The sequence below is a fragment of the Anser brachyrhynchus genome (genome assembly GCF_964034855.1).
Source record: "Anser brachyrhynchus genome assembly, chromosome: 7".
NCBI classification, from domain to species: domain Eukaryota; kingdom Metazoa; phylum Chordata; class Aves; order Anseriformes; family Anatidae; genus Anser; species Anser brachyrhynchus.
The window spans coordinates 5,936,699-5,962,716 of record NC_137701.1 but is presented as its reverse complement, the minus strand read 5'-3'; the positions used below and the strand labels follow the sequence as shown (position 1 = coordinate 5,962,716).

The 26,018-nt window shown below is 38.0% G+C and overlaps 1 protein-coding gene across 1 annotated transcript in view; it reads left to right on the top strand.

The window, feature by feature from the left end:
- COL3A1 (collagen type III alpha 1 chain) overlaps nt 1-26,018 on the top strand; it is a 51,481-nt gene that overhangs the window by 7,604 nt on the left and 17,859 nt on the right. The window contains exons 2-22 of the mRNA XM_080598783.1: nt 8,609-8,817; nt 10,900-10,932; nt 11,554-11,670; nt 13,898-13,969; nt 16,888-16,953; nt 17,498-17,551; nt 17,770-17,823; nt 18,524-18,577; nt 18,736-18,789; nt 20,341-20,394; nt 20,887-20,931; nt 21,156-21,209; nt 21,889-21,933; nt 22,518-22,571; nt 22,869-22,967; nt 23,091-23,135; nt 23,260-23,358; nt 24,074-24,127; nt 24,257-24,364; nt 25,586-25,639; nt 25,755-25,853. Of these exons, the coding sequence (XP_080454909.1) occupies nt 8,609-8,817; nt 10,900-10,932; nt 11,554-11,670; nt 13,898-13,969; nt 16,888-16,953; nt 17,498-17,551; nt 17,770-17,823; nt 18,524-18,577; nt 18,736-18,789; nt 20,341-20,394; nt 20,887-20,931; nt 21,156-21,209; nt 21,889-21,933; nt 22,518-22,571; nt 22,869-22,967; nt 23,091-23,135; nt 23,260-23,358; nt 24,074-24,127; nt 24,257-24,364; nt 25,586-25,639; nt 25,755-25,853 (1,523 nt within the window). The remainder of the gene's footprint in view (nt 1-8,608; nt 8,818-10,899; nt 10,933-11,553; nt 11,671-13,897; nt 13,970-16,887; nt 16,954-17,497; nt 17,552-17,769; nt 17,824-18,523; nt 18,578-18,735; nt 18,790-20,340; nt 20,395-20,886; nt 20,932-21,155; nt 21,210-21,888; nt 21,934-22,517; nt 22,572-22,868; nt 22,968-23,090; nt 23,136-23,259; nt 23,359-24,073; nt 24,128-24,256; nt 24,365-25,585; nt 25,640-25,754; nt 25,854-26,018) is intronic.

The window sequence follows — 26,018 nt, the reverse complement described above, 5'->3', positions numbered from 1 at the left end:
TCCCTGCAGAGCAGTAGTCATTCTGTGCCAGTTGTTTAAGAGAGGAATGTTCTAGTGAAAGCAAACAATAGGCTGTGTGGTGGGAATTGCAAATCTTTGAAAAGAGTAATTGAAATCTGCTCAGATAGTTGCAAGATTTTTTTGTGCAATGTTCTGAGCCTGTTGGTGGCTTCGCAGTTGGCAGGGTGGTCCTCTCGTTAGAGCACTCTTTTTTTTTGCATAGACAGAATAGCATAAATATGGAGGGGAAAAAAAAAGAAAAAAAAAAGAGGTGTTTAAATCCAACCAATTCTTTTGCTGCTAGAGTAGCTGCAAGGAGAAATAGTGGCTTAAACTTCTTTCAGTGAAAAGGAGAAAAAAAAAAAAGAATAAGAGGACAGAGCCTCTTCATTTATCAGGTTTCCTCTGGCTCAGGCTCTTCCACTCATACCTTTTAAGGACTCCAACAGATTAACTGGTGCATCTGGCTGTGTCTGCTCAGGATGTTACAGCTCTCCTCTGCTCTGGGGAGCTGCCTACCCTCGCTCCATGCCAGCTGGCTCTGCGGCTGCATGGGGCTGGGCGAGCAGGATGCGTGCGAGGGGCCAGGCAGGCACCGCAGTAAGCGATGCTGCTCAACTCTTGTAGGAACAAAAGTCAGCTCTGGCCTTGCAGGTGCTTTGCTACGCCTAAAGCTTGGCCTTCACCTGACAAGGGCTCTAGTTTGGAAGATGCTTAGGGATTTAGAAAATAGGTGGAGAAGTTGGAAGTGTCTTCAGTACCCTGAGAAAACCATCGCAATACTGGCTTTAGTAGCCTTAGCAAGTTGACAATAAGAACATCGTGCTCAGCGTACAAATAGCCAATTAATGTCCTCTATGAGAATCAAATACTGCCATCTGTATCCAGCAAACTGTCCAGAATGGCTGTGAGGTGAATTGGTACAAATTGGAACAAGGAGTGAATGAATACAGATCCTTTTGCAGATGAAACTAGGCTAGTGATGTTCTAGGCATTCAGAAATGCCTGCTGCCTTTTGTTTTTTCCCTGACCTTGTGAATTACAAATACTTTTAATTTATTGTCAAAGACATGATTCTTTTCTGTGGACTATATGCCAGAGTTCTTTAATCCATCACTGGAATATGAAATACAAGAACCAAAGCCTTCATTTACTTCCAAATTCTGAAATTACAGGGAAATCAATAAAACTGTACAGGGAGTTATGTGAGCATAGAATTTGACCCCCTGTTTTTTTACTCATCTCTGATGCAAATCCACTACGGCCACAGAGCTATAAGAGGGCTGACTTTGCCCAACGTATCTGAAAATATAAATGTTATTACCATATGTAATACAGTGCACTATAACATTTCCCATCTGTTCCAGCCTCAGGAGAGAAGTATTGAATCAAGCTGGTCTCTTCCAAGGAAAAGCAGAGAAACGGCATTGCATAAAGTCATTAGCCCTCTCACTGAGCTAAGGGGGAAGAGAAGATCATGGGCAGCTCAAAACTTTAATTATCTGAAAAAAAAAAAAAAGGTTGTTTTAATTGCAAATTTAGGCAATGAAAAGCAAAATCTGGTTGCACAGCCTGGGCAACTTGCTCATACACAACAACTTTCCCAGATTTTCTTTATTCTTCCCAGAGCAGGCCTATGGCAAGAATGGTGCAAAGAATCCTTCAGCATTATAAACAATTTGTCATCCTGGTCAAAAACAGAAATGGAGAAGAGAATGTCTTGGAGATACACCTTCACCTTGGGTGATTTTTATCTCTGTGATAGAATGGTGTGCTGGATTTTGGTAATTTTTTCCACTTACTTAATCCTAGTAGTAGTGAACATGAAGCTATTGCTCTCTTTTAGAAAAATGTTAGGCCAGTTTTTGATGGGATTATATTGAGATTAACTTGACACTTGAACTCTGACCATACAAGCATTCATTGACTGCCCAAAGAGTGGGCAGGATATATGTTTAAAGAAACCAATAAATCCATAAAATCACATCAGACCTTGAATTTATGTCAGCTTCCGTCTGGTTGAAGTTTTAGACATGGGTCTTTGTGCCATTTGGCATCCTTCGCTCTAAAGACAAGGAGCACATCAAAACAGATTACTGCAGAGCAGTGAGAATTTATACCAGCACTACAGCTAAATGGCCACAGATAAGCTGATTGCAGCCTGCTGCTTATTTTTAGAGTGACACCAAATGGCACAAAAGGTGATGTGCAAAAAACATTTTAATATAAGAGCAGAGGGGATGGAAAAACCTCATAGGCGTTTTACCAGTAATGGTAAGAATGACTGAGAAATTATGCAATGGCCCTCCAAAAGACTGCACTGAATTAAGATGAAATTTTTACTTGCTATGTGCCTTCCTCTAATGCAACCAGTTGATCTTGTCAAAATGCTCAGTAAAAGCCCAGTAAAATCAAGGGAGTTTCTGATCAGATGCTGTTTACCCTTGATCAGGAATGAATGATACACATTGCAGATTATAGCAAAACAAGTCTACCTCTACTTAAAAAACAAGTAAAAATGTAATTGGTTGAGTTGACTTCGGAGAGGAAATCCAAGATTAACATCCCAATACAAATGGTCATTCAGAAATATAAAAAACAAACATATATATAGGCCATGAAGTTGTCAAGAAATAGCTAACAACAGAATTGTTTCTTGTGTCCATCGGGTGGTTTTCCCAAAACAACTCTTACCAATCCAGAAACAGGAAAGAAACAATTCTCAGGACAACCTTAAGAAATAAAATTATTGACCCAACAACACAAACTAAACCAATTTGTTTTCCCATTAAGAGCTTTGAAACAAGAAATCTGTTCTGCCATTGTCCTCCCTGCCGTCCCGCAGCTGAAGGCGGTGGGGCTGTTGAGCAACAGCATCCATGATGGGATGTCACTGGTGCCTGTTTCAAAGCAAGGCGTCCGTGGCAGGGTGACCTTTAGGAGTTTCATGGAGAACATCATTCAAGGATGTCACCACGTGAGACTGAATAGAGAAACATAAATGTTGAACGCAGGGCACTGTGACAGTCCCAGTCCCTTCAGATCACATCACCTTCAAGAAGAGCAGCAGCCTTCAGAAGATATGGAAGAAAAGTTGGAGCCCTTAACATCAATCAAACTTTGAAAGATTAGGAAAGAGCTATAACCTGTGAGGAAAATAAAAGCATTTTGAGTTTTACTTGGTCACCAATTATGCCCATAAGGATATTGTTTGGCAAGTGTTTCAGAAATTTCTAAACACCACAGAAAGGCTGCAGCATTTGGAGCTTACAAAGAAGAATGAAGGACACAAGCAGTGATTTGCTTAAAACACAAATACTTGCTTGTACTTGTGCAGACCTGTTGGGTTTTTGTTTGTTTTTTTTTTTTGTTTTTCCCCTGTTTTGTAATGTGACAGATTGGGTGGGTCTCAGAGCAGGGACAGTCTGGCTACATGGCATAATGGACCTTCACTTGAGAATCCAGCCTTCTCTATACATCGCCAGTGAAACAGAGAGAGTTTCCTTTCTCCAACACTTCTGACATAAAAGTACAGCATTATGGTTAACCAGCATTGTTTTATGCTGCTTTCTCTTCCTTGCTCTGCAGCTGAATAAAGAGGAAAAGGGCTGGGAGTGGAGCAGTGGCACTGTCCAAACGCCAGCTTTTTTGGCAGATGAGCATTCCTAGAAGCTTCACTTTCAGTCTAAAAGTCTTTTTTGCTCTGAAACTTTGGAAATCTGGGAACCATTCAGTTGCACTCCCATCCTATTGCACCCAGTAACAGCTCTTTCTCCTGCAGGCAATGGAGAAGGAAAGAATTTTTAAGACGACACCTCTCTGATTTTTCACAGGCTGAAGTTGTTGTTTTGTCAATGGAGGTTTCATCCCTGATGCTTCCATTCACCCACATAGGCAGTACAAAATTCGCCAGCTGTTTTAGGACAATTCCAGCTGAGCAAATGTCTGCAGGCTCAGCAGTTTAAAAACCATGTCATTAACCCACTGCTTTTCTTATATTTCTGCCTCTTTTCCTGATGCCTATGAAACACAAACTATTTCAGGCTTTTCGAGTCCTCAGCACTTACCTTGCTGGAGTCCACATGGGCAGAGTAGGGCCGTCTGGCTCAGCAAGCCAATTAGTTGATGAGGAGAGTCCATTTGTTTCCATTAGTGATCACACCATGGAATGAGCGTGTTTGATTTTGTTATAAACACCGCCTTAATACCAGACAGCAAGGCCAAACCACTTGCTTTGAGGTAGACGCTGGCATTATTTTTCTGCTCAGTAGATGGAAAGCAGGGATGCTTCAGGAGCTGGGATGGGTTCCTCAGGCTCCTTCAGTGTAGGGGAGAATGGGGCATTTCCACTGAAAATGAAGTTTGTCCTCATAAATTGGCCTCTTGGTTGAATAACATACAAAGTATTGCTGGAATATACAATAAATAGGTATATTTAGTCTAGAAGAAATGCAAAAATACTTTCTGAAGTAGTCATACCGTAAAGCAAATAACCCAAACCAGGTCAGCGTAAGAAAGCATAGGCTTTGTACAATTAAAAGTCCCTTCCTGTCTCCAGCAAGCTTTGGATCCAGTCAAATTTAGGGGCAAGGGCTCCTTCATTTCAGCCTGTTAGGCTTGACTAGATCTAAGGTAAATAAATGCAAAACTTTTGCTTGACTGGTGGTGGTGGTGGTCACCAGATTCTCGCAGATCAAAGCTCCTCAGCTCTGCTGGCAACTGGGCTCTGTGAGTTTGCCACTAATGCAATAGCTGGTCATCTGCTTTGTCCAAAGTGGAAAAGCCTGTGGTTTTGGAGGACGCTGTTAGGAGATTTTTTTGTTTGCTACATAAATGTGGTCAAGTCATAATCACAGCACTTGCACAGGTACAAAGCCAAAAGCAAGTAGAAAGCAGGTCAGCTTCTCAGGTCATAGCACTTGCTAACAGATTTCCCAGTATCAATACTTATGTAATGTATGACATCTGTCATCCTCCAGGACTAAAATGACCGTATTTGCTTCTGTCTCTACCTATCTGGGCTCCTTAATGTTCCACTCTTAATGTTCACTCTCCTTCAAGACAGAATGGTGATTTTCCTTTCAGCTCTGCCTGATTTGTCTGCTTCCATATACAACTGCTAGTCTGCTCAGAAAATGGGAAATAACTCAGAACTAGCATATGACAAACACTGTTACCATTTTTTTCTCCTCCTTTTTTTAGGCTGGCCCAGAGAAATACTACTCACAGCAAAATACAAAAATATTTTTAAATGTGAATGCTCAGTAAAAGGCATAAAAGCCAAGTTATTCAGGCTTTCAGATACTCTACAAAATTAATGATTTTTAAAATTTATCATAGATTGACACAGCTCCCAACAAGCCATCGCAATAACTGTCACAGAAACAAAGCTTTCCAGAGCCACCGCATTGAGGGCTTTCAGGAGCAGAATAAGATTTTGCATTGCCTTAGGCCAACACTATTCAGTTCTAATATATTTTTGAAATCTTTGGCTTATATATATGTTCAGGAATCCATCAGAAAAGCTGGTTAAGGCAAGCATGCAACTGTTTTACCACAAGTCTAGGAGCAGGCAAGTCAGCTTTTTTACGACCTTAGGCTTCCTATATGTTACTTGCCAGTGCTTTAGCACAAATCAGCTTTCCAAAGCATTTCAGAGCTAACATTTAATCTTTATGAGCAATGCAAAATGCATTATGTCATAACATGCTGACAAACGGATCTACATCTGAGCACAGAGGGGGTGTCTTGAATGGACTAAGTCTTCCCAGATGCGAGTTTCCTTTGGAAATCTATTTAATACTTTCATTCTGCCAAAGGCCACAACGATTTTCATTGCAACTCTCCTAGCTTATTTCTTAATTCATTTAACAATGTCCAGAAAGTTAGAAGCAAGTATGAATGTCATTACATCCAGATGGCTTCAAGCTTTATTTCCTCTTTCTTCCTGTTGAATGATGCCATCTACTGCAGAAAAACTGAATGGCAATCTTGTAAAAACAGAAATTTGCTTTATTTTTTTTTCTTGTACAATGAGGTCAGTCATTTAGGTGTACATTACATGTACACACAATAACAGCATTAAATTCTTCTAGATCTGAGTAATGGTGTTTTTATTTAATAATTCTGTGCAAAACTGTGTTTTGCCCTAAGCTAAACAAAACTGGTCTCTTACCTTGCTCATGATGTTTGTAAATGAGAAGGACATTTTAACCTATGGAGGTGGAAAGTGTGTAAGTTGAGGTGATGCTGGGTACATTGCTGTACAGCAGATCCATGCCCAACTGTGATTTCAAGAGCACATCCATCTACCTACTTTCTTATGGACAGCAAGCTCTAGTCTTCCTAGTAGATTTGAATTTATTCTACTTCATGCAATATAATGCCTTCTGGGTCTTCTTGTATACAGTGAGCCACTCACTCATACACTGACCTACTCAGCTTCTGGTACTTCTAATTCAGGTTGGTTTGTTTGTTTGTTTTATGAGTCATTAAATCACTAAAAAAAAAAAAAAAAAAAAAAAGATTTCATTTGTAATGCTGCTCTTGTTTTGTAAAGTACTTTAGTACTTTTCAGCCTTCTTGTTTATTGGGAAGCATTTCTAATTTTTCTTGTCAAGTTTGGTATTTTTTGTTTGTTTGTTTGTTTTCAACACAGTGAATTATTGGTTTCTTCGAGGAGGAAAATGTTTCTTAGAGAGACAGTCAGCAATTAATCAAGCAGAGAATCAGTTTATTTACCTGAGACGCTGACGTGATTATGCAGGATGAGAGCTGGGAAACCAAGCAACTATTTAGAAACTAAATCTAACCTGAGAGACTAATGATGGATGTCTGGATCCTACCCTGAAATAAATATGACACTTCTTATCAGATATAGTGGCTGTTAAATGTTGTCCTCTGAAGCAGCACCTGATGCTGTGACCCTGTGTCCTGGAAATAAGACATTCTTCACCACCTCTCAGCCAGACAGGAAGTCTTGGTGGGCTTCCCCATTGCCCTCCTGTTTGAGCCCAGATAAAGTCTGAGTATGATGACATGAACTTCATGGGTGATACAGAGGGAAAAGTCAGGTCAATAGGGACAAGGAGATGCAGTGTCTGAAAATCTCATTTCAGTTGAGTGCAGGGCAGAAAAGTAAGTAGACTGTTCAGCTCTAAGACAAGAGGCTGAAGGGAAGATGAAAAGTACTTATGTATTATGAGAAAGATAGACCTGAGCAGAGAAAACGGGGAAAAAAAGAAAGAAAAGAAGCATGAGAAGAGAAGAAATGCGACCAAGAAAGACAGAAAGAAAAGCAAAGAATATAAAATTAGGCCAATGTGCCAATGTGGTAGTGGTACAGAGAATTAACAGAGATGAAAGATACTGCATGTGAGAAAAGAAAATAGGGCTGCATGACCAATAGTAATAAGCTGCAGTATAGATTTGGACTCAGTCTTGTACTACATAATTAGGACCATTACAACAATTTGATGGTATTCAGAGTTTTCAGTCCGGAGCCAGCAGTAATTTTAATGTCAGAACTCTAAATTACATTATTTGGTATCTTTTTGTTTTTCTTTTTGAAGAATGATGCATAGTAGGCAACTTTACCTGGTACCAAAGTCTTAAGGACCGTGTAGGTACACAGATAGCTATTTCTCTATCCCTATGTGTTTGCAAACAGAATTATTTTGAATTATTCATGGAAAAAAAAATATGTCATTAATGAAGGCATTCACTGGTACTTATATTTGCAGTCCGAGACTCTAATACTTCTACAAAATTTACAAGGAACTTTGTTGATTATCTAACTTTGTAGCGTTATTTGTATATTACTTTATTAAATGGCTGAATTCTGGATCTGGTTTCTTAAAGAATACACAAACCCAAAGTTTAATGTTCAAATCTGTTTCCCATTAGTCTCCTCAAATTCATTATCTACAACAAATTTGATCAGTGGAATAGCTGCTGGAAGGAATTCACATAGCCATGGATATTACAGATGAACAACTTTCTGAAAATAGAGACTTACAGCATTTGAGCAGTCCAGATGACAAATTTATGGCAAACCATTTGAGCAATTAATGCAAACATTCTTTTAGATCTATTGCATATGTCAGCTTTCGAAAACCATTTTGAAAACTCTTGATGCTCTCTATTAATGCAAGATGCTAGCAGCAAGAGCTCATGATGGACGGACCACTTATTCTGCATCTATGTGCAAGTGCACATGTTGGCACTTGGGTGCCAATGGTATGCTCATTTGAGAGATTTGGCACACTTCCTTTTTATCTGCATCAGAGGATTCAATTGCTAATTACACTCAGTCTGACACTGAAATTACTCTAGACAGAAGATTATCACAGATTTAATTGGGCTTTGGATCAACTCCAGGAGGTTTCTATTGATGTCTATTTATAGATTCAGAGCAGACTCTGCAGTTAGTGTAACAGATCCTCCCAGTGTCTGAAAAGAAGCATTTAGCCTTTTATTGTACACAGATAAACTATATTACAGTAGAAAACAAAACAGACTATCTGAAAGCTTTCATGTTAATCCTCTTTGATTTGTAAAATACATCTGTAATAATACTGAACATTATTTTTTTCTTTCTTTCCCATAGTCCTAGGAGGATGTACCCATCTTGGGCAGGTTTATGCTGACAGGGATGTTTGGAAACCAGAGCCGTGCCAAATCTGTGTGTGTGACTCCGGATCTGTTCTCTGTGATGACATCATCTGTGACGACCAGGAGTTAGACTGCCCCAACCCAGAGATCCCCTTTGGAGAGTGCTGTCCAGTTTGTCCACAAACAACACCACAGCCTACAAAAGTAAGTCGTCGATATAGTTACTTTGATGTCACCTTCCTCTTGAGCTAGGCCAATCTCAACTGATTCTCTCTTAGATAGTTTTAAATACTTTTCTTTTAAATACAAAGCATGTCACTTTATGACTCCAGGCAAATACTTAGAATGGGCAAATTTTGCCAAATCAAATAAAAAACACTGAACTTTCACTGAGTTTTATCTTTATTTTGGTAAATTCGAGAATATATCACTATGTCTGTATTCCAGCAGTGGATTGGTACCAGATCTGATAAAATACTTGTTAGCCCTTTGGATCATGCAGCTGAAAGCCTGAAGTCCTTCAACCCACTTTTCCATAGCCAACAGGCAAATAAAAATAGAAAAAAAAGAGGGATAGAGGGCAATGATTAGCTATTCATTTTTTCATTTTATGGCAAAACACAAGACTAATGCAAACAGCTTATTTGTCAACATCATGCTCAATGTAAATCCATGAAACTATTGCCAGCACAAATTTCACAGCATGCTGTGAGCCTGCATTTCTTATCATCTCAATTCTGTATCTTTGTATAGTAAATTTATTATTGCAGAGTTATCGCGTGACTTACTGCACTGTAAAGGAAAGTAAGCAGTATTAGCTAAAGCAGTTGCATCAACTTAACCTAATGAAAAAAAATATTGTTAGTGCATGGCAAATCTACCTAAACTGCCTCAGTCCTTGAGCTAGCTATACTGAAATCTGCATGGTAGAAATACTCAAAGGTCATCTGAACATTTCATCCTTGTTCAAGATCCATGAGATCTTAAAAAAAAAAAAAAAAAAGTATTAAAAAAAAAAAGTTGAAGTATATTGATTTCCACAGGTACATCGACAGTTCTTAAGCAGGCATTTAAATGGGACAGACTCCTGAGATTTTCGTTGCTTCAAAGGTTGGGTTGTATTAAAAGAATTCTGATGAATGATCTGTCAGTATTTCAGTATCCCAACTTCCATTATGAATAAGAAATACAGATCCCTATAGAGTGATCTTTGTGTTCGTGTATGGAAGAGAGGAGAGACTGTGTGTAAGAGAAAAAGAAAAGGCTGAACAGAGATGTGTAGACAGAAGAGGAAGGCAGAAGATACGCAATTATGGCTTTATAAATAGTGTTTCTGTTTAAACGTGAAAAGTTGCATACAAATGTGTATCCTAGTGTTGGTTCCATTATTCTAGTGCACTTATACGGCTTCCAGAATTGCCTGAGCTGCTTCACTGAACAGTTTGTAGCTGCACAAATGAGTGGTCCATACTAGCGTGATGGAGATTCAAGCACAGCTTCCTCTCTCCTTGAGTCTTGGAGCTGCTTTCTGTTCAGTTCCTGGAGTAAGGGGTTGTCATTTCAGGACTGAAATCCCCAGGCAGGTTCAAACCCTATTTAATCAGTTCTGTGGTACCTTGTAACAAAGGCCATGTGGGCTACTTCCTTCAGTCTTCAATTTGCAAGAGTTTGGTCAGCCCAGTGGAAGCTGTCCTGCTGACCTTGGGTAATGGACAGGAAATCTCCACCTTGAAAGATCCAAGATCGTTTCAGCTGAATATCCTTTGCTATCACTAGCAGCTGAATTCAAGAAAAAAAAAAACTGTTCTAACATGCTAATTGAGAATCCAGATTGTAACCTATAGATGAGTTACTGATTGAAAAATAAATTAATTGGGGGAGGAGGTCTGAAAGAAAATGAAAGTTAACTATGTTATCACATGTATTAATGTGCTTTTTAGTAGACAAGGATGCACATAATTTGTCCTTTACAGACTTTCACGGTGGACATCTGTCCCTATCGTACTAAATGGTAAAGCCCTACTGACTTCATTAGCACCAGATTTTTGCCTGCAGTAGATGCACACACTTTATGGATGCGCCATGAATATGAAGATGAAAGACTGACTGAAAAAAAAAAAAGGCTTTTAAATGTTTTGAATACGAACAATTTTAATTTATTTGATAAAACTATATTTCAGTATTTAAATGTATTTTCCTCTTGTTTATTTTTTTCATATATATATTCAGTTTTCAGTTTGACTTTGTTTTTCTTTCTTAATTTAATTGCTTTTCCTTTTTTTCTAGCCTCCAGTCCCACAAGGCCCCAGGGGAGAACCTGTAAGTACAGCTTTTTTTTTTCTTTTTTTTTCCCAAGAAAACTAAAAAAATCAAGAGCAAGTTCTTACAGTGCAATATATACCATTCAAGCTGCAATATATACCATTCAAGCTGCTGAGATACCCAGCTTTCCTAGATGTCAGCGCTGTCTGCAGCAAATCTGTGCAGTGTCGTTACTTTGAAGTAATCTCTTTAGCTTCAACTCTTAATGATTCCAACTGGGGAAAAATAGACAGTGAGGAGAGTTTAATCCAAACTGCATTGCATGTTATTTTTGTTGTTGTTGTTTTTTCTTCCCAGTAGAAGGAAAATCTATGGTCTCCACTTGCAGTATTACTTTCATATTCAGGAATGGACCTGTTTAATATTTCTGGTGTGCTTGATCAAATATTGGATGCAATAAAGCTCCAGCAGCTAATAAATGTTTCCTCATTCAAACTTGCCTACTGTCTGCATCTTTCCTGAATGATCAGGCCTGTCCCTAATTATACTTAATAGAGAACGCTTCCCACCACCACAACCCCACAGACTTTGCTACGAATAGAAATATTCGTCCCACAATGCCCTTGCACTTCGAGGCAAGCTTTGATGTCTGTATCTGCTGTGTTTGTGTCCTTGCAGGGCCCTCCTGGTCCTCCAGGCAGAAGTGGTACCCCTGGATCCCCAGGACAGCCAGGGAGCCCTGGAGCTCCTGGTCCCCCAGGCATCTGCCAGTCGTGTCCCAGCATCAACGGAGGTGTAAGTCATCATTGTGTTCAGCTTCTACTTGTTGCCCATGAGCAATACTGTCCTGTGGACACCCACAGCCCTTGCCATGAAGCAGAGAGGCTGGGCTCTTGGGCTGGTGATGACTTCCAGAGATGACTAAAAAGTGGATGGGGAGGGAGAGAAGCTTGACTGTCTCTCAGCCTTTTCCAGTCCTCAACAAACCATCAGGAAGGTAAATTGACACAGTTGTGGCAAGCAGTCTGCAACTGGAAGGCACCCATGCTGAGGAGAAATTTTAGGCATAATATAGTCAATAGCAGCACTTCATTGACTTCAAAGGGCCATTATTTCACCAGGAAAGCTTGGGATGAACTGGAAATAGGAGACATCCTGTGTCATGTGAATCACAGGATTGCCTTGATTGTTTTTGTTTTAAATAATACATAGGAGGGGGATTTTCAAAGGCAGTAAAGAATTTATCGCTTGTACCTTCACACATATGTTGTTTTCAAAGGCATTTGTCTCTCATTTGTGCCTTTGAAAAACACAGCTGAGTAATAGGTCAAGGTTTTGTTTCTCTGTAGTTTATTTGTTTTTCCATGAAATTTGGCTGGAGCACAATTAAATCTCAGTCTTATCTTATTTTTAAAACTTTTGGGCCAGATTTGATGAAAGACTTAGATGACTCAGAAATAATCTGCCCAGAAAGAACTGTGCTGGAGGAAGTGTGTCCCCTCAAGCTTAATGACAAAGCAACTCTCTCACTTTCCTTTATTTTGCATGTTTAACAAAGAAACATTCCTAGGCAACTAGACTGAAACTCATGTCCCCTGCTTGCAGAGAAGTCCCATTTTGGTTGCTATTTGTTGTGTTCCCTCTTTATTTTTGGCCCACCAAATCTTGAATTCTCTTCTGAAGAGCTGGGCAGACACAGAAGGAAAGCTCCTGAGGTCTTACTGGGGTGGTGGTCAAAACCCCTGAGTCCCCTGTGCAGCACCAGCATCACCAAGATTAGCTGGCTAGTAAAGAGGAGACTTTAATATTGCAATTTCATCTTTAGATGCCTAAAATTCTGTCCAAGCCCCATTTTGGACACCTTCCAGATGTACAGGCCATGATTTTCAGGCACAAGTGGCCTTGGTAGCTATGCTTAGCACTGTAGTATAATTGAGGAAATATTTTCTTCATCTTAATTTTTTCTGCATGGGGCAGTGTTCTTTTTTGCACTCTAAGTGGTTCATGCTGTATTGCGGAAGATTTTAACTGCAGGTACTGTGCAGCTTGATTTTTAAGGTTGTTGATTCACAGTTAGCACTTAGTCAAGTGGTCCCACTGTCTCCCATGCAATCGAGCAAGCCCAACCTTACGAGATGGAATGGCTTTAATGCAAAACTGTTAAAATGTTATGATAAAACAGTTACTTATGAACACAGGCCACTGTTCATCTGTTCATAGTGTCCACATACTCTTCCCACTCACAGGTGAGCCAAAACACTGAGGAAAGATGTCTTGGTTTTATTTAGTTCTGAAAAGCAATCGTCAGGGAAGGACTGAGCCGCTGCAAGATGTGCTGTAGGTCAGCTAACCAGCCTCGGTGGACATCACAATAATATACCAAGATAACTACCACTTTTGGCTTGGCAGATGCAGATACAAGAGAGGCTGAACTAGTCTCCACCTCCAATGCTGTTAAATCCTGGCCTGATGGCTGATATCAATAGCACAGGATCCTTCTTGGGCCTGGCCAGTGGAAGAGCTGGGTCCAAGGTGGTTTGGGTTATCAGACAGAACTCTGCATGTATCTGCACGTCAACCACCTATGTGCACTAATGCCATGTTGTTCAACTAAGTTCCCTAATATCTGCATAATAAAGTCAATGTTAAATAGAAGACTTACATAGGATCTCCTTGAAAAACTGATTGTAAAATTCAATGGTTGGGGCTCTTTTCAAGCAGTATTTGATGTAAGTGGGCATGTCAGAGAAGCTATCTGCTGTCACAAAGCCCCACAAGACATGTTTTCTCTAAATGCTTTTGACTGAACTTCCATTGGTTTCCAGACAGATTGTCAGAAGTGTTTAAACCAAGAACACAAAAGTTATTGGCTGGGCTTCTCTTATGGATGATGGTACTCAATGTATGCAAATGAGTTCTTTCTATTAATTTGCCATATAAATGTAAGAAAATACTTATTTGATTTGTAGCAAACATTTTTTCTTTTTTTTTTTTTTTCTGTTTTTCTCTATTTCTTTTACAGAGTTTTTCTCCACAGTATGACTCCTATGATGTGAAGGCTGGCTCAGTTGGCATAGGTTACCCCCAGCCCATTGTAAGATGATAAAGCCTTTTATCTGTCCTTTTTTTTTTTTTTTTTAAAGAACAAACTTTTTGCTTGTAGATTGTGCCTTGGATGTCTATGTATCCTGATTATAATTTAACAAATTATGTTTTAATTTAATTATTGCCTGCAAGTGGAATGTGGTGTAAGACAGGAGTTTGCTTGGCAGCGTCATTCTAGAAAGTTACTATAGATTATCTGTGGGTGCTTTGTTTTGGGGGTGGTTTTTTCTGTTGTATTTTTTTTCTTTTTCTCTCTCTTTCTTCCTTTTCATCTTTCTAATCTCTCTCTGATTCATTTTCTCATCCGGCCCAAGAGTTTACTTCTTTCTCCCTTCCATACCCTCCTCATTTATCTGTTTTGGTATCTACTACCGATAGCTTCCCCCAACCTCCACCACATTTTTATCCCTTCTACTGTCCCAAATCTTCCTTTATTCTTTCAACAGCATCCTGTCCTTACTCAGTGTGATTTTCCATACTTGTTCACATTTCCACAACTCAAATTTGCCTGATAACAAGTGAGAAAACCCCTGGTATAATCTCCTTTTCATCCCAGGCATCAAAGCTTTTCGCTTTTTATTATTATGATTTTTTTTACCCACAGCTATTCAGACTGTGTACTAAGGATCCCTGCTATGCCTGGCCCAAGTTTTTCACAATTTTTCTAGTGAGCTAAAGCTTGGATTGCCTGAAAGAGTTATGCGTGAGCTATGCTTACTATATAAATTAAATGGTAAAGGTGTACCTCATGACTTTTCTTTTAGGCAATAGGATTTATAGATATTCACCACCGTTGACATGGATCGTTCTTGCAGCAGTGATATCATACTGATATCTTTAAGTGTCTTTCTTGATTCAGGCAATCTGCTATGTGATGGATGTGATGAATTGCTATTATTTGAAATGGGCTGCTGCTTTGGTTAAATGTAATCGTGATTGCTAATCTTGTGCTGTATAGCAAGTTTTGGGTACCATATATTGCAATATATCCAGGCATTCCCAAGCAAACGTATTGTTTTTCAGGGTTCCATCAGATCATCTTGTGAAATAAATTTTACTTAATCGTTGGAGCTGTTTGTCCTGAACTGTAGTTCGTTATTTTCTCACCTTTATATTCATCTCTTTATTTCTACCTCATTCGTTCGCTAATGTGGTCATTCATCCATTTGTCTTATTCAGTCCTTTATTTTTGTATTTGTTTGTTCATTTATTTGTTTTCAGCTCCTTACAGTTTTTGCCCACAGCTTGTTGCATCATCTACATTTTGCTACTTGGTGTCTTAATATGGGATGCACTGAACCATGCTTGTTACCAGGGTTTCTTTCAGTTAACAAGCATGGTTACTCCTCTCTTGGCATTTTTCCCTGAGGTGTTTACTGCTTGTGCTTTGATCACAATTAAAATAACAAATCAAGTCAAATTACTAAACTAAATTAAATAATAATTTAATTGGGCATCCTAGAGTGTTTTCAACCAGAATTTTCTATATACTGTCACCTGTTTTTTTTTATACTGCATCATGCAATACATGACTGCAAAGTAAGTAGCAGAGCAGTTAACAGGCAGATGTGACTAAATTCTCTAGAGCTATGCAGCATTTAATGTTAACATTACATAGATTCTTCCCCTTAATTTTAATAAATATCCAAACTGAAATAAAGTGGATGCATAATAAAATGAAAAATGTCATCCGTAGCACTGACATTTTCCAATGGGTGGTTACTATGCCTGGTATTTCCTCAGTCACACATCTCCATTCCTGTCTTTCCAGTGGCTTTCTACTGCATGTAGACTGATTTTGTATTTTACATCTCCGTTTCTGTGTACTTTCTCATATAACCTCCACATGTTGGCTTTGACCCTTTCCACCAGTGCACATACCCTAACTAAAATCCGCTCATTTATCCACAGTCTGGAGACACTGGCAGTGAGCAAATGCCATTCCTAACAATGAGTTTATCTCTCCAGTGTGCACCCTGAAAAAGAATGACATCTCATTTATTTGTAGCCGTATGTCTGATGGACGGATTGCAATTGATGAGTTGATGATTCCAATCCACGCTGAATCCAGACTGAGTCTGTGCCAAATGGGTTGTAACAGTGAACAGAGAGGGGCTGTCTGTTGTATTCATGTACTGAAGGCAACCCTGTTTAATATATGGCTATACTATTAATCTTGTATTACAAAAATAAGTTTTGTGTGACATCTGTAACGCCTGACCTATTCTGACACCATATAACAATATCCCATGAAACAAACACTGTGCCATATTAAGGTACAGCATGTATTTGCTGTACTGCAGCACACTGTTTCTCATATAATACCTATACTTCATTTTTTGGGCTGTATCAAATCCACAGAGTTAAATTTAGCAAAAGCATTTTTAAAGAACCACATACAGCTGCAATAAGTCACTATGCTAATTTTTAAAAACATTTGCATATCAAATGCTTTTGTGGCTGTTGCTACTAAAAGTAGAAATATTAACACTTTTCCCAAATTGAGAATTTCCTTAGTTTTTTATTTTACTCCATTTTTACCAATTAAATAAGGAACAGTGTTGCTGATTTGAGTTACTCCATGGGTATATTGAGGTGTTATCCTCTGAGTCCTTTGGTTAGTCCAGGTATAATTTATGCCTTATGGCTTTGCACTGTTAATGTTCAGAAAAAGGCTCATTGGCAAAAATGCTTGCTTTGCTGACAAGCAACAAAAATATGGCCTTAATTCAGTAAGTCCTATGGTCATAAACAGAGTTCACTAACTGCACCAAGTGGATTTTTCTCAGTACTAATAAGCATTCACATGTAAAAATTTATTTCAGTTGTTGGTGAATATTGCAGCTGCATTAAGCTTTGTAAATATATTACACTGATATAATGACTATTTTTGAATCTACAATATAGACTGGCTTTCCAGGACCCCCTGGCCCCAGCGGCCCCCCTGGCCCACCTGGTCATGCAGGTCCCCCTGTAAGTAAAATTAATCTTTTCATAAACATCTGACTCTTCTGTCTTAGCCTCTCCTTTTCTCTTTCATCAGTATTAGGTACATTTGCAGCCATTAAATCTAGATACTAAACTGAAGAATTTTATGGATAGATGTAATTTCTTATTAACGGGGCTCTACCATCTCTGCAGCACCAAGACTCAATGGCTGAGGGCTATTCTCTGTGTTTATGCCTGGGGCTTACTGTGATTCTGTGGAGTGTCACCTAAAGTTGAATATTGCCCTTAAAATACACCACTGGCTATGAGTCTCTGCTAATATTCCCAAATGTTTGTTCACACAAAAATTTCACATGAGAAAAAGGAAACTGGAAATCCTAGTGCACATTCGGTAAACACACAAAGGATTTGAGGTTTTCAATGTATATCCCCTTTTAGAGGAGTACTTTTAGTTCTGTTTTCATGGAGGCATATTCTGCTTGGTAATAAGATCATTACAAAATACAGTAGCACCATGGTACAGTGCGTGGAGTTATTCACATCCTAACAGCTTTTTGCTGCATCATAGGGTTCTAATGGATACCAAGGTCCCCCCGGAGAACCAGGACAACCTGGCCCTTCTGTACGTATACATTACATATCATTATATATGTCAAAGGCATGCTCCTACAAGCATGAATCTGTGTCATCACTGGAGTGGATTGAAATCTGGCAGTTCATCCTGCCTGTTTACTATTGTCTATGTCAATAGTACAAATATTTTATGGCACTTAATGCATTTTTAATTTGAAAGAGACTTAATATCTATTATTATATTTAATATTCATTATTTTTCTTCAGGGACCTCCAGGCCCTGCTGGCATGATAGGCCCAGCTGGTCCACCAGGAAAAGATGTAAGTTCACTATTATTTAAATTATTTATAGATTTAAAAATAAGAAAAACAAATTTCATTAAATGTTAAGTTAGCAGAGCACATTGATACCATTGCATTTAAGAATTTTTAACGTCTCCCAGTTTCTCAATTAAACACCATGACTGTAAGAAACTGGATTTGGCTTACGTCAGGTATAAGTGTCTATTCCAAAAAAGTTTCAATTATAGCAGGATATTCGACTAACACAATTAGGAAAAAAAAAATAAAAAAGCAGACAGTAATGGTGGTTGCCTGCTCCCTTCAAGTCTTGCTTTGAGAGTTGAGGTTCTTAAAACCATCTTTTGACTCACAGCTGGAAATCCTGGATATGTATGGTACAGGGAGAGACAATCAGCTAAAGTTTTTGTCCATTTTGAGTGTTTCACCATGAAAAATACTTTTTTTCTATGTTGATACAATTTCTAAAATGTTGGCTTGAAATATATTAGTTGTTAATCAAAATCTTGATTTAAAAAAAAAAAAAGTGAGTTGATGAATTCTGGCAATGTTTTTCAGAAGGCAGTCATAGTGTGTACCTTCACCCTTGTGTAATTTTCCTTGCTGTCTTCAGTGGAAGTTTCACGTCCTTATTCCAACTCACCTTGATCTCTCAGGGCCAGATCTTTGCCAGTAACTGAAGCAATAGCAAAGAAGTCAGCAATTTACTTTCTTTCCACAGGGAGAACCAGGAAGACCAGGCAGGAATGGAGACCGTGGAATCCCTGGATTACCGGTATGAAAAAGCCCCCAATAACAGTGATAATCTAATGATAGGTTTTGTTTTTCCATTTCTTATTAGTAAAGTGAACATGATAAATAATGAGCATCAGTTTGTGCCCTTCATACAGTAGGTATGTAAATTTACTCATCTTTCTGTGTTTGTGTGTTTAGGGTCACAAGGGACACCCTGGAATGCCTGGAATGCCTGGAATGAAAGGTTCACGAGTAAGTATTTATTGGCTGTACTGGGTGCAATGGAGTCTGTTGCTCTACATGAGCCATGGTATTGCATTGTGCTCCTTAAGTCATCAATTTCCAGCTAACGAGATTGAATCATAGTAACACAGACCGTTGAATTTTATCTAGTTACCTCAATTGTACTGCTCCATACTGCACGTTGGGTTAAAGCATGTGTTCCAGAAAAGCATCCACTCTTAAATAATGCAAATAGAGACACGGAGGAATAAGAATTTTCTTTCAAAGACTGTTCCACTAGCTAATAGCACTCATTGTTTAAATGTGCTCCTTTATGTCTAACATCAAGTAATGATGACTGAATGTGTTATAACATGTCTGTCTGAAAGCTCAGCAACGTGCTTCCTTCTGTGTCAATTAAAAAAAAAAAACAGGAGTGGTACTTAAGTTATAAAATCCTAGTATCAAATACCATGTCTCCATCTCTACAGCACCTAGCCCAAGACCCCAATCTAAATGAAATTATTTCGGTAATAAAAACATAAGTATATGATATGATAATTCTAAGTGATAATTAACCATTTAATAAAAATATTATTAAACATTATTCAAATATTTGATAAAGAAGAATAGTGACAGACATACAATTTATGCTATTCTGTTAAAGTCAACAGTAAAAAACCGATGTGTCAGCAAGCTAACCCATTGTGATATCATTTATTAAATTATAAATTGTAGAAAGTGTAAGACAGTATACAGTCTAAAACTATTATAAAAACAATTGCAGTAGCAGAATAATTAAACATTATACTGTATAAACTTTACTGACAAGGTGAAAGTTTGATTTAGATTAATAGCTATTTTATAAACAGCTGTCTGTTTTTTATACAGTCTGTTTCCATCCACATCACCGTTTCTTAACTTTATGACATTATAGCTTTAAGTATAAAGGAAAACAATATAAATGTATGTAAAAGTTAACTGAAGTCAAAGATAAATTAAAAGCTCTGTTTCCACTTCTACTGTTTATACTTTGGAAATTAAGATTAATCAATCATAACTATAAAGTTATTCAAGATTTTAGAAATAATTGTTTGTAATCTCTGCTCTAAGTACTCAGCTTGCACCTGTTATGGTAATGATATAATGAATATTTGTATTCAGCATTTATACCATGCATCTTTATAACAGGACTAACAGGATTCAGTCAACAGTATTTAAACATCTCTTTTATCATAAATTTTAGATCTGTGTGAAGGCTAGAAAACTAGCTGAAAAGAGACAGAGTGAGTTCTCAGCAGTGTAAACTGGAGCCCACAATTTAATCCATGTACACAGAGATTTTTGTCACTATTTTTTTCCCTGTAATTCTTTCTTAAACAATCTCAAATCTCCTACTGCCGTTCTGTAAGAATGTGTAACATATCTTCCTATGGTTCAAAATCATTTTCAATCTTCTTCAAATTTAAAATATTCACAAAAAAACAATGTACTTGAAGCTCAATAATTGGCCAAGGGGAATCAGATTTTCTAGACCACAAGAGAAATAGTATTCACAGATACGGTTTTCCTTTCCCGCAGGGTTTTGATGGAAAAGATGGTGCCAAAGGTGACAGTGGTGCTCCTGGTCCAAAGGTAAAAAAAACTGTAGTGTAATCTTTTTAATAGGTGCAAAAATACCCTCCATTGTTTGTTATGTAGCTATGCATTGCATATTATGCTATTCTGAAAAGCCATTAAGCATTGAAGAAACTGACTGAAGATCTCCATGAAAAGAACCATTCCAAAGGAGTTAGACTCTCTGATCTATGTCATGCCCTGATCCTATAGCTGTGACAAAGATGAGATTCTAAAAGGACAGGACATACCCAGATCAGTTGACTTTATTCCATAATATTAAAGGACTGTGTCTTCCTAATTATTATTTTCTGTTCAAATATTTTCTTTTGGCATTTTCTTTGGTGGCTCAGGCCTCACAGATGTCTGTTCATGCTGCAGACACAGCACCATACAGAAAGGGGCAAAGGGGTGGGCTGTCTCTTCCTCTTGAATAAACCAAAAAATGTTCTCACCAGAGTTGATTCTGTAATTGTTTGTGTTTTTTTTTTTTTTTAATTTACATAACAGGGTGAAACTGGTCTTCCTGGAGCAAACGGATCACCGGGCCAACCGGTAAATATGTGTACCCTGTAGCATCTAAATGGAAGGGCCACTGACACTTTCCCCTTAATAGATTTATTCATCTTTTCATTTTCTTTTTTTATTTATTTATTTTTTTTAGCCTTAGTTACCCTACCACATACATTGACCAATAGTAAGGTCTGCAAATAAAAGCAGTACCAAGCCATATGTGTTTAGGAAACCATGTCACAAACTAGTTTTCTTATGTTTTCTAGGGACCAAGAGGACCATCTGGTGAAAGAGGAAGACCTGGGAATCCTGGTGGCCCTGTAAGTAATTAATCACAGCTGTTGTTCTTATCAGCAAGCAGCATATATCTTGTTTCAATATGTTGGGAATTCCTTGCTTGTTTTAAGATTTATCTTAAAACATCTGTAATGCAAAGGATTAGAAAACTGCATAGCATCTGTAAAATCATATATGAAAACATATCCCTCCCCAGCTAACCAGCAATGTTTGTACAAATATTAGATAACCTGAGCAGCGGACCTGGTCTAACATGTCTGTAAGACAGGCAATTTATGATTTAAATCATACTGTTCTGGTATCACATTCTGTTAGACTTTTGGAGTGATCTTTTTGTCTTTTATGTGAGTTAGAAGTAACTGTTATTTTGATCTTACTTATTTTTACTTTTTATTTACCAGTAAAAACTGGCCACAGGTGATTCTTGTAACTGTTATTTCCTTAAGAATTCTCAGAAGAATATATTTTTGTGTCTTGCTGTCTCATCATTACAGTGCAAGTCACATAAAGTGATGGATATTCCTTCAATAACATTTAGTTAATTATTATTCTAGAATTTCACACTTGAGGAATCCTTGGGGTTTGGTAAACTAAGTGGGACTGTACAAACACAGAGAGATGCTTTGTGAGTCATGGGTATTAAGGCATGTGGGTTCTGTGCCCAGGTAGTGCTCTTATCAGACCCCTCTGTTTTTTCCATAGGGTGCCCATGGCAAAGATGGAGCTCCAGGAGCAGCAGGCCCACCTGTAAGAAGACCTAGAGTTGTTTGAATTTGAATATTTGTGTTGATCAAGATGCTTGAGCCATACAGTGAAAATAGGAGATTTTTAACACTTTAAATCAGAATAGAATTGCTGTTCTCTATGCAGATAAAATTTTGAATGCTCTTATCCAAGACATTATTTTGCTGAGGTATGCAAAAGGTTATTTATCTTTTCCATCTGCATGATGAAACCTGAGCATGCCCATTTGTATGTGTAGCACCTTTATGGGCTTATTTTTCTCCTACACCTGTTTATTATAATTAAAACAAATCTGGAACAATTTTATAACTTTATTTCTTTAATGATAGCTTTCATGTGTTTTTTAAATTGACAACAAAGAAATTTAGCTGAACATGAACATGAAAGTCAGGATAACAACATATAGGTGTGATATTTTAGGACTAGCCAAACTTCATCTTCTATAGCATAATTTATATTTGTTATTTTGCCAGGTGTTTCCTTATTCAGAGAAAAATGTCATAATCAGGCTTTTCTTTAACTTAAGATTAATTCTATCCATATGGCTTTCAGCTCTTGTATTAATAGGATTTCTTTTACTTTTTAAGGGTCCCCCAGGCCCCCCTGGAACTGCAGGATTTCCAGGCTCTCCAGGTTTTAAGGTATTCAGCTACAGATACATGATAATACAGGATTTAGTGTTTTATTTTGCATTATGGGAGGGTCTCGAGTGAACTTTCAGCATCTAGAGGAGCTATGCATCATACATTTGATGGATTGCACTGGGACCATGTGTCTCAGCATTGGGTAGCTGAGCTGGTTTGGCTCTTGCACTCAGGTGATGGTAGTGGTAACGTTTTTCTCAAATCACGCAAAGGAGAGGAAGAGGCCATGACATTAATACTGATTTCCATGGAGATATGGCTAAAATGCATTCATTTTTCCCTTTTTATCCTTAGGGTGAAGCTGGTCCTCCTGGTCCTGCTGGTGCTAGTGGTAGTCCTGGAGAGAGAGGAGAACCTGGTCCTCAGGGTCATGCTGGGCCACCTGGGCCTCAGGTATGTAAATACCACCTGAGAATGGGGAAGTGGAGTGCCAGCTGCTCTTCACAAAGCCTTACAGCTCCTTTGGTTTAAGGATGATAGGTTAGCAGCATCAATTTAGACATTTCTTTTTTCCAGGGTCCTCCTGGAAGAGCTGGAAGTCCTGGCAACAAGGGTGAAATGGTGGGTATTTTTCATATCAGTGTCTTTTACTGCACTAAGTTCATGATGGTCACTGATGACCTGGGCAGAATCCAACCGTGCTGAGCTCTGTTCATCCCGGTCATCTCCTTTTGGCTCTCCACAGGGACCTTCTGGTATTCCTGGTGCTCCTGGTCTGCCAGGAGGCCGTGGTCTTCCTGGCCCACCTGGTGCAAGTGGAAATCCTGGAGCAAAAGGCACTCCTGTGAGTTACTAATATTCATTACACTGTTTGTACAAAAAAAGCATGGTGGAAGTACTTCTGATACTGTTAAAAAAATAAATAAATTGAATTTGTCCTATTAATTTGAGATGGTCTCATAAATTATTTTATGGTAACTATAGAGAATTATTTTTTATAAATATATTATTTATTTTTCACACATTACCTTGTATATTGGTATATATGAATTAAACATATCAATAATACTTATTCACTTTCCTAAATTATGTATCAAATCAGAAACACATAACAAAACAGTATCTTGACTAAAACTGTTGCATTAAACAAAATCCGTCATGTTAAAATCCCAGTTTCACCTGCTAAAATTCCCATTGTCCTGAGTCTGCAGTCCACTACACCTAGTGAGTTGTATCTAGTCTTACCCTGTCATTTACCCTGATATGCTCTCTCCTGGCAGCTATACACTACACATAGTTCTTTCTCAACAGACATAAAATTCTTCTCAGTGGTGCTTAAGGTTACATCACTTCTTTACTGAATTTTCAAAGAGCACCATACATTCAACGTCTGGATCCAATTGGTTTCTATTAATTCTGTTGCAATAAATTACTAAAATAATAAAAATTAGTCAATATATTGAAATATGTCTATTTCTTAGTATTTTAGTACCACCTGATAGTGCTGGAATAATACCCTGTTGCAATCCATAACGCTAATGAGATTTTCTTCTGTTTAGGGAGAACCTGGTAAGAATGGTGCAAAAGGAGATCCAGGCCCAAAAGGCGAGCGTGTAAGTGATTTTAAATGCATTCAGAGGCTTCTTCCCAGGAAGTTTGAACCTTGAATCATTCCACACACAAAACTAGGGGATTTCTTTTGGAATCCTAAGGTTACTGGTGGCTTTTGTTATTGTTGCCAGGGTGAAAATGGCACCCCAGGTGCTCCTGGACCTCCTGGTGAGGAAGGCAAAAGAGGTGCAAATGGTGAACCTGGCCAGAATGGTGTCCCTGGAACACCTGGAGAAAGGGTAAGCCACTGTAGATGACCATGCATACTAGGTATATTTTGAGTTAGTACAAAGGTGAAAAAAGCTGGTATTCAAAATTCTTTAAGATGAAATTTGATTCCATATCAATTCTCACCAAATTCAACATGTGGAACAGGGTTACAAAACTTGGGAGAATTCTTATCTAGTTCCTAATCTCAGCTGCAGAGTTTGTCTCTATCTCAGTCTGAAATACTTTAAATTCTTTTTTTGATATTGAGGAACTAAAGTGGAAGTCATATCTAAAGCTTCATGCTGAAAAACAACTGTAAACACCACATAGGAATTGGAAGCATTTTTTAATTTTTATGCTACTTTCAAAATGTCTTCTCTGTTTAAAAAATAAAAAACAAAAAACTATTTGTGATAGCCATCACAAAGCATTAGCTTTGAAAAGTGAAATTTGTGCAAATTCTTCGACATTCGGGATGTGTCATTATATCATCATCTTTATTGTCAATATGTCTTTAGCATTGATAATGTCAATAACAATATGGTCAGGATATCTTATATCTTATAATGTCATTATTATCAACAGTTTTTCAGCTAGTACATTCAGTAACTTTCCAAAAAGCATTCTCACAAAGGAGTTCTTGAATTGATTTATTGAATAACAAAATAGCAACAACATCACAAATTTTATATTTCTGTTCCCATCTACATCAAAGGAACTTGTATTCATTTATTTATAACACCTAAATTAAGAATCGCTTGCAGTGCTTGCTGAAGCTATGAGGAAGCTATGATATATGTGATGCACAGTGAACAAATAATTTTAAATATATAAATTAGGCTGCAATTTATATTTTATAATTAAAATTATTTGTGAGCAATAAAGATAGTAGTAAATATAATTATTACAATAACACAGTAGAGCACTTTTCAGTATTGAATTAGAAGAAAATAGTTCTTCAAGACTGACCGTGTTGTTTTATTTTTTATATGTATTTTAAAAAAACGCTCATGAATAAAGGGACTAATGTAGGGCCTGTTGAAAGAAAATGAAGGACTATCTATTATATCAGTAGGGTTATGTCCTTGAGAAAATTCTTCTTCAGACTTTCTTACCACAGTGAAATGCCATTTCCGTGTATTTCTTTCATTAATTTTCTGAATGTCTAAAGGTAAATAGTTTAGAGAAAATATTTCCCATTACCCAAGTTATATTGCCTAAGATCCATATTTTTTTCTTTTATTTCACAGGGCTCCCCTGGTTTCCGTGGTTTACCCGGTAGCAATGGACTTCCAGGCGAAAAGGTACAAGTCTCCCACTAAAACCATCCCACGCTTCTGTTGAATCCATGTTAATTTGAATGGACAATTTCCGACTGAATATGATTCCAATTTCCTTCCTGATATTTTTTTTTTTTAGGGCCCTGCCGGTGAACGTGGCAGTCCAGGTCCCCCTGGCCCAAGTGGACCTGCAGGAGACCGTGGACAAGATGGAGGCCCTGGTCTTCCAGGAATGAGAGTAAGACAAGATATCTACAGAAAATAAGATAAATTCTATTATAGATGCCTCATCTGAGCTGATAAAACAGAGAAGTCCAATTAGAGAACAAATTCTAGTGATGTTATTACTTCCTTTGAATCTGGTACATACATTCATAGCGCTATAGATCACCATGCAGGAATG